This window comes from Uloborus diversus, chromosome 4 (assembly GCF_026930045.1).
Source record: "Uloborus diversus isolate 005 chromosome 4, Udiv.v.3.1, whole genome shotgun sequence".
Lineage (NCBI taxonomy): Eukaryota > Metazoa > Arthropoda > Arachnida > Araneae > Uloboridae > Uloborus > Uloborus diversus.
Genome location: NC_072734.1, coordinates 127,109,246 through 127,118,477, shown reverse-complemented (window position 1 = coordinate 127,118,477; position 9,232 = coordinate 127,109,246). Strand labels below are relative to the sequence as shown.

Here is a 9,232-nt window from a genome sequence, read left to right as displayed (position 1 = left end):
AGTTTTATCAAGAATTGATAAATATCGAATTCAACATCGTGGAAATGGCTGCTTAGAACTACGAACTGCGTATTTTGCATTAATTTCTAACGTTTAGTAATGCTTTTTGAATTCTCATTTCTTTCTACGTGGGCCAGAATATCAACAAGACTTTGAAAATTAATTTAAAAAGAATAAAGCGAAAAAATCATGCATACGAACAAAATTTACTAGACTTATTAGCATTTTCTTCGTTACCTCATGCGTTTGTTTTAGTTTTTTCGTCCGCCATTAGACAGTGACTGCAGTGGCCCCTATAGTTCGTTGGAGTTGCGAATACGGGTCGCTCCTCTACTCTATTATAGAGAACTCTTTGGTCTTGTGATCAACTAACCGTGATTGACCGGCTGCTCTATACGAACGCAAGATTACACATGAACGAGAGCAGCCTCAGTAACTGTAACTGTAATGAATCTCACTCTCTACTCCAAAAAATAAACAAAGTTACTATTGATTTCAAACGATAAGTTTTAATGTGTTAATTAGCTTAGTATCCTTTAGTTAACACAATGTCAAACATTGTAAATCCAAGTACGTACTTAAAAAGTGTGCTGCACAACGGAGTAGGAAGATATGTGTGCCAACTGCAGCGAATAACTTTCAAATTTTCTAAATCTCATGGAGGGAGCAATGGATTACGAGAATTTATTGAATTAGATCTTATGGATTTCGCAAAGGCTAATCCAGGTGTTGTTATCTATCTCAAACCTCGAAGAATTGGCCCTCCTAGCATCACAGCCGAGTATCTCAATGGTCATACTCACTATCATTCATTTCCGAAGAAAAAAAGGGAAGATATCGTAAAATGGGTAGAATTTGCTCGAACCCAGTCCGGATATCCGACTTCCCGGTTTGTTTCTAACCAGCATACGGACACACCCAGCATCCAAGGTGTTTGGACACCTTTCACTAACAAATCCACTAGGTTAAATATCACCGAATTTCCGAGTGAAGAGCTCAGCAAAGCGGAAACCTTCTGGCCGTCGGCAACAGAACAATTAATAGAAATCGCGAAATCAGTTGAACCGCAGAAAGATCATGATGAGAAAAAAGAGTCGGCTAAAAGTATTGCATGATGCATCATTCATAATCATTCTTAGCTAAAGAATTGAATTCTGTGTTCAGTGATACTTAGATTTTGTTCGAAGTTATATAATAAATTTTAATGAATTCAGTTAATGTTTTGTTTTTTGACCAATTTATATAACGAACTTAATATGCTGATTATTGTTTTGTTTTTTTTCTAGAATATTTAAAATAATTTCCAGTACTAATTGGAACACTAATAGCTGAAATATTTTATTAAATTTATACTGTTTGGTTTCAGGCAGTGTTCTTGGTATCCTTACATTCTGAAAAGAATTAATACAATTTAAAGTCCTCATGCACTGCAAAAAAAAATTTATTGATATTATAAAAGAAAAATTGATCTTATTTTTTACTCATGTTTCTTGATACTTGTGAAATCCAAGCGAAGTTTGCTGGCTGAAAATCAGGTCACATTTTGAAGCCTCAACTGAGTGGCTTATTATACGGATACTGAAAATCTATACCTTTTACTTTCAATTAGGGGCCAATGAAGAGCTGTCAGACTTTGGGTTTTCCCTCAAGCTCTCAGGGTCTTCAAGAAAGACTTTGGAGTTGGAATTCTTGAGTTTTTTCGCGAGAAAAGTAAAAATTATTTTATATTTCACCCATTTTTAATCAGTGAAATATAAAATTTATTTCACCGATTAGAATTTATTCAATATTTCACTGACAAAACATCAAATAATTCTCACTAAAATATGATTTCTGGCTTAGCCATCAAGAATGTAAATGTGCTTAAAACTTTAAAAATGTTAATAAATACTACTTGCTCTAGCCCTGAGATATTATTCCTCTCTCTATGTTACATAACCTTCCTGCCTATGTTGTACTATCTGCATAGCTGTATTATCAAGTCGAGATTTTTTTTTTTTTTTTTTTTGCAATAGATTATTTCCATACTGTTTGTAGAAAAACAAGTTTCGAAAAAATAATTGTTGACAGATCAATTTTAGTATTTATTATTCAGTTTTCACTTCGTCAATTTTTAAGATTAGTAACTGATCGGCTACAATAGTAGCAATCTAGCTATTACTAAAAAAGGAAAGAGATATATTTATATGATGTTGAGTTTTCTTTATTGATCTTGCAAAATTTTATGAACTTAATCTTGGGTTTTGCAGAAAACCCCTCAATGCAGGCAGGGCCGACTTTGGCTTCATGCCGCCCCTTCTAACAGTTTTGAAATCTACCGCCCCCCTCCACTTAAGCGATTTATCCAAGGTCAATTTTCACTAGCCTGTAGTAATAGAGAAAATTTAAGTATCGCAAAATATTTCAACATTATATTATAATCAAATTTTTATTTTGTGAATAGTAAATTCACAAAAATTGACAAAAACAGAATTTAGTTCATTTTTTCATTAACAAAGTAACGGAACAAAATTAACTGAGCAATAAAAAACACTAATTTTAAAATCATTCGGTTTACTTTCTTTTTTTTTAATATTCAAATATATGTATTAAAACTATCAAATCATGGGGTTTTAAAGCATCACCTTTAGTAAATAAACAATACATATTAAAAATTAAAAAAAAAATATTTTGATTTGTTCTACAAATAAATGGACAAAACAGTACATATTTAAGCTTTTCCGAACGGAGTAGATTTTAACTAACTTACTGAGCGGAAGTAATAACAATGATAAATAATCCCAAATTACTTTCCAATTCTTTAAACATTCAAGTAATGATTTGTGATGAACACTCCTAAGGGTATAAGAGGAATAAACTGCTCTTTTTAAACGCAGGAGATAATGGTCACTCCCTTCCAGCGCTGCACGTCGTATTTTTAAGAGAAACCAGATGTTATGTCTGTTTTACCTGAGGCTCTGTTCTTGATTCGCTCCTCCGAAAGGACCTTCTTTGGGTTTAGGGAAAGAAATTCTTGGAAGGTATAGATCAAAAGCATGTTCTCTATAGGAGATGTACTCCATCCCTGACGCAAGCTAAAATGAAACTGATTAACTATTACCAGAAGTCTTGTCACACCGCATTTTCTGTGGTTTCCATAATTACGGTAAACTCCACTGATAAGTTAGGATCAGTTATGTCGCTGTTTTGGCGAAAACTTAAAAAAGAACTGATGTTTTATTTTCAAGAATAATAATTTAAAGGATGAGGTTGAAGCAAAATTTGCCGCCCTAGGCAGCTGCCTACTCTGCCTATTGGGAAATTGGGCACTGATAGCAAGTGACTAATAGATTCTTTTTGTATACTGTGTAGCGTAGTTACTTTTTTTTTTTTTTTGAAAATCTGCCAAGGTTTAGATGAAAATGAAAGAGTTATTCGGGAGACTTCTCACAAATAAATTTAACAACAAAAGTTAGGACATAAAAGGGATTTTTAAAATTTAAGTAGGGATCTCTTAAGAGTGTGGAGTATGGACACAAAATCTTAAACAAGCCCCGTTTAAACAATCTCAGGGACCGCGTTAAGCATGCGCCAAATGCGGTAAAATCAGCGAACAAAATTCGAATTTGGCGAATTTATTGGCGAACAGAAAATTTTCTAAAATATACAGAGGAAAAAAAATCTCCCTTCAGATGTCAATCTAGATAAAAATAAGTTCCTTTCACAAAATTTGGACCCCTAAAAACGGACCCTTCACAAAATTCTGACCAATAAAAACAAACCTTTCGAGGTGCGCGCATTAGGATCGGAGGGAGGATGACGTTTACCTCTCGCCTCTTTGCGCCACGGTACTTGCACCTCTCGCTGATTAGATATCGAGTGCGCAACGTGGCTACCGAGTAGAAAGTGTTGGCGGATGCCTTGTTGAATGGCGCGTTTGTTTCATTGTGTTCGATGTCTGAAACATCGGAGTAAAATAGGAATGCAGTCTTTACTTCGTTAAAAGCTTTTATTTCTACCCTCAAATTTATTAAAGAATGATTAATATCATTTGAAGTTGTTTTTAGCCATTTTTTCCTTTGAAAAATTACATATGATTTGTGGAAAAACTACTTAATTTGCATTTTTTTTTCTCACTAAATTCCTAAAAACGGACAAAATTCCTGGATATACCCCTGCCCTTATCCTCAAAAAATTGTCAAAAATTAAGTTATACTTCATTTTCTGATTAAATATTTCTTCAAACAAAAATACATTAAAATGAGTAAAAGTTAGTCTTTGACTAAGACTTTTGAAATTTGGCTAACACTTTAAAAATTTGGCTAATTTACTGGCGAACAATTCGAAATCCTTAGCGCGATCCCTGAATCTCATACTTAGATTGTTTTCTCTTACCTATAAGTAATAATGAACATTCTTTGTAACAAGTAGAAATTTGGAAGTAAAAAAAAAAAATGGGCACACTTGACCACATTTTGTGAAATAGACTTTTTGAAAAGAAAAAAAAATGATATGACATATACAATTTTCATACTAGAGTATAAGTTTTTTTTTTTTTGGTGATTGTGATCATTTCACTGTAGGATTTTTTTTCAGAAATTCTTACCACTGAAAAATTGCCTTTAAGGAATTTCGATGTTTTGATGAAATTTCAGGAGATACTTACTTTAGCGGGATGTTTGAGAGCTTCCTGAATGAATCTTGAAAATTGAAATAAATATTGACGTAGTGGTTTACACCGATTGGAACATCTCCGCTTTCTGACTAAGAAAATTTGACGGTACGTTTCGCTTGTAAACCAAGGAATTTTAATTTTTTCCACTGCATATGATGACGAAGAGTAGCAAGGTTTCATCAATTATTATTTTAAAATTAAAAATAAGCTTGCTTAATCCTTAGTATATATTATTTCTATTTAATGCAGGTTCTCTTTTAAAACCCCAAATATAGGCAAAATCATTATAAAATTTTCAAATGTCCCCTCCTCAACCAAAATATATACTGTGGTTTGGCCCACATGCATGATTGGCCCACATGCAGCTAGATTTTTGAAAGGAAGTGTGAGGAATAAATATCGGCTTCATAAATGGACTTATATCACTTTAGCATCGCTTAAGGCTGCTCTTCAGTGAGAGAAAACATTGAAGTTAGGGTGTAAATGACTTTCTTCCTTGAACGACGGGAGTGAACCTGAATCAAGTGATTGACACTTCAACGGCCAATGGAGTGGACGGTAATCGATGTAAGGCAGGAACACGTGACCTGTCACAGCTGTCATTGTTCTGGAGGGAAAGGAACCCCTAAATGACCCCCGTCGTGAAGAGCAATCAAGGAAAGTAGCTGGCGGCCAAAACCCCACTTGAACAGCACCAACGCGAAGATTGAACAGAACAGAAAATAAAGTCAATACCAAAGGGTCTGCAGTAATTTTTGAAACAAAGTTTTTTTTTTGGATATGCATTCCCAGATTTTATATTCATGAAAAATTGATGAATGAAATGAAAATTTATCATAAATTTAACGGGAAAAACACTTGTCTTATTTTTTTTTAAACGATGTTTTCAATTACCACGTCCGAATCTTATTTCGTTCATAAAGCTAATTCGTTTCTTGTCTGAAGTTTAATTAAAGAGTGCAATTTTTTGCGTTAGGATATGATTATATATATATATATATATAAAAACATAAGAGGTATAAGCTCAGTGTAAAACTGTGGTGTAGTCCCGGAAAAAAAGGGTGAGGGGTGAGGAGGGATGATTACATATCGGTTATCGGATATTTACAGTCAAGAGGTGGAACGATGCTGATTTTATTTTTAATTATTGGGAGGACGGCAGAAATGTCGTAATCAGAAAACAATTTCATATTAGGATATGGTTACATTTCAAAGGGGGGGGGGGGGATCCCGCTATTTTTAGTATATATATATATATATATATATATGGTCAAAAAAGGAATACTTCTGCAATTCGATGGAGGATATGCAACGCTGAACTGACATTTTTGTTAATTAATCAATTAATGTTTTAGATATTTATTTACATTTTTCCGGTGATTCATCATGCGCAGGGCTGCATTTGTTTACTATCAGTAAACAAATCATCCAGCAAAAACATAGATAATCAGCATGGTGACTAGAGCAGCATACACAAGACTAAATGATTAATATACTTCTTAAAATTGAAATTCTTTTTCAAAAATAATAATAATATTAATAATAATAATATTTTACGCATCAGACGAAAAGTGCAACAGGCTATAATAATAAGTAGTTGGTAAGTCTTTTATTGAAGTGTATTTTCGAAGCACGCAGTTATATGATGTTTGAGAACATTTGAAAATACATTTCGTGGGTGGAATTACATGAGCAACAGGGAATTACTTGCAATAATGTACTTAAATTAAAAATACAAGCTGCAGTTTACTTGCAGTACACTTGGAACAATGTACTTCGACTCATTCAAATGCAAAATGTTAGGAGGAATAGAATAACTTTTTAAAACTTATTTGGATTTTTTTTTCTTCTCGGGTCTTTTTTTTTCTAATGGTTTTCAATTTTTGGTTACATTAGTTATGCATTGCTTTCTGCGATTCAAAATAGTAATAATAACAATAACAATAATCAGAAATGCTTTCCTTTCTGTGGATACTATGGTAAGAAAAGCAATGGCTAAAATCACAATTTTTAGAAAATTCATTCATGCTCGCATTTCGAAATTAAATGAAACCTCTTTATTACCACACAATGTTGACAGCTTCGTGCAAACGAAGTCCTAAACTTGATAGCTGTACTCCATCAAGCTTTCATTGATGCAAATTATTGCAATCAATCAAACAATCGTAACAATTACGTGGAATATTCCCTACTTGCGTCAATTGTTTGCTCATAAGAACGTGAACAATGTCTTACATACGTAATTTATATTCAGAAAAAAATATCAGAATTGACAATATAATCCGACATTTGCAAATCACACACATTAGTATACTATCCTTTAAACTTAAAAAATATTTCAATTTAATTTTTCTCTTTTTGTATAAAAGTATTCATGAAGCAGAATTTATAAATTGTTGAGTGTACTAACATTTATTGCTCTAATTTTCTAATTTTTCTTTTTTTGATCTCTTCTCGATTTCCCGGGGAAATTTTAAACTGTTAGCAAAATTAGGGTAACTCAAATAACTCTAGAACGTGGAAGAGAAATCTGTCAGGCCCAATAAAAACTTTTTGAATGATGTAAAAGACAGAAACACATGTATCTATCTCTATTGATAAAGATGTTCTTAGTAACCCCGAAACAAGTGTAATTTAATTTGCACATTTGTACATTAAAATAGTGTAATTTCTGTGTTAATAAATGTTAACATTTAAAATCAACAAAAGTTGAGAGATGTGCACAAAGTTGCGTGAGACTAATACCAATCATTCGCCCTCGAATACCTTATTATTGTTGACCAAGACCAAATAATTATTTTTTTGAGTGACCACAGTTGGTTATTGTTTTCACTTGTCCGTAGTTGATGTTCTTTCGACTTTATTTTTCTATGCTTTTAATGCAAACTCGTCTGTTCCACGTGTCTTCGCGAGCTATCCCTCCTCCTGGGCGGTGAAGTTCATGTCCCCCGCTATCGACTTTACTTATTCCCGACCCTCTCGATTTTACACAATACTTTTCAGACAAAAACAGCATTCAGTCAACCACGTCCAGCATCCAGCCCCTGGAATTCATTTGAATGTAGACGTCTTGTATTCAAATCATGACTTTTACAAATATAATTCGGATAGGAACCATTTGTAGAAATAAGAAACCCAACGAGTAGGGTTCTACCACAATTCGTGATTGTGAAAAACATAATTTAAATTCAAGACGTCAAAATTCAAATGAAAGCTATGGACTGGATGCTAAATGCTTCTTTCTTTTCTGTTTGGTATTAATTTTTTTTTTGAATTTTTTTCCCCCATTTATGAATAATATTAAGTAATGATAAGGTTTCAATGAAGCTTTAACACCATTTTAAATCGGGTGTTCCAAAATATCTTCAATTTTTAAATGTGTAAATTGTAAATAAAATATGCACATTAAAAAGCATGAGCTTTGTGCAAGAAATAGATAAAAGTCGAAAACAACGTCTTAAAAGCACAAGTAAAAGATGTAAATTATAAGTGTAGAAAATGCATTGCTTGATTGAAAACTTGTGGCTATGTATTTGTTTTTTTATCCAGGATATTAAAAAACTTTGACCTTTGACACTTTGAATTAAAATTCAACTAGAAATTTGGTTTTTCGTACTAATATTCAAGCCGTATATATTGTATTTATGGTTCAGTTCCCTTCTTTTTGTTTACCTTTTTATAGCGAAATTGAGGCTATAAACGAAGTTGTTATTCGGTTCCTTAGACTTCACTATGAACAGGCGCAACGGCACAGTGCATACGCACAAATATATATTGATAAAGACCGGCTAAAATTGAAAAACCTTAGGTTTCAGGGAAAAGTTTTAGACGTCAAACAATTATTTGTCTGAGCTTATGAAAATTTCAGTGTAACACGACTACTGAAAGGTTCTTAGAACATTGTGTATTCATCCAGTTAAAAACAAAATGGCCAGTGTTCTCTCTCTTCCCCCATCAGTTCTCTAATTATCTGTAAATTTAAACCAGTGGTTCCCAATCTTTTGCACGTTGCAACCCTTTTTTGATCAAGTAAAGGACCTGTGATCCCGTAGCCTACATGTCAGTAAAGTATCGCTAGGTGTGGACCTAACCTGGCAACATTGTGAAAGCTACGTTAGATCCTACATTACAAAACTGCTATGTTAGATTCGATCCACCCCCAATTATACTGTGGTAGGAATAATGTTTCGACCGAATAAGAAATGCTACACGACCCCATTTGGGGTCACGACCCTGGGAACCCACCGCTGCTTTAAAACAATTTTTTTATACTCATTCATGCTTTAAAGAAATGCAGGTATGTGTCATTTTTCTCCTTAGAAAGTTTTCAAAAGAAAAATTCAGTAAAATCCTGTTACGACGTATATCAGTATAACGAAATACCCGTTTCAACCAAATAAGTTTTCAGTCCCGATTTTGAAGTTCATTGTTACTGGATTTCACTGTATTATGAATTACATGATCAATGTGTACATACCTTGTAAAGAATATTTTACGAGTTTGGCTCGAGAAATTATTTTCAAAAATGTTTGTTGAGCTGTGGAAAGCATTTTATGCGTTTACATTTGTAGCAAAATG

General features: G+C 33.2%; 1 protein-coding gene across 1 annotated transcript; it reads left to right on the top strand.

Annotated features, from left to right (window-relative positions):
- Positions 1–463: 463 nt before the first annotated feature.
- On the top strand, positions 464–1,559 carry LOC129220429 (39S ribosomal protein L43, mitochondrial-like). The gene has a single exon (XM_054854851.1). The coding sequence runs from the start codon at positions 549–551 to the stop codon at positions 1,113–1,115; it is 567 nt and encodes a 188-aa protein (XP_054710826.1). The 5' UTR covers positions 464–548; the 3' UTR covers positions 1,116–1,559.
- The last annotated feature ends 7,673 nt before the right edge of the window (positions 1,560–9,232 follow it).

Bases quoted from the DNA above. Each gene is read 5' to 3' on its own strand.
- LOC129220429 (XM_054854851.1), top strand. From the start codon at position 549: ATGTCAAACATTGTAAATCCAAGTACGTACTTAAAAAGTGTGCTGCAC.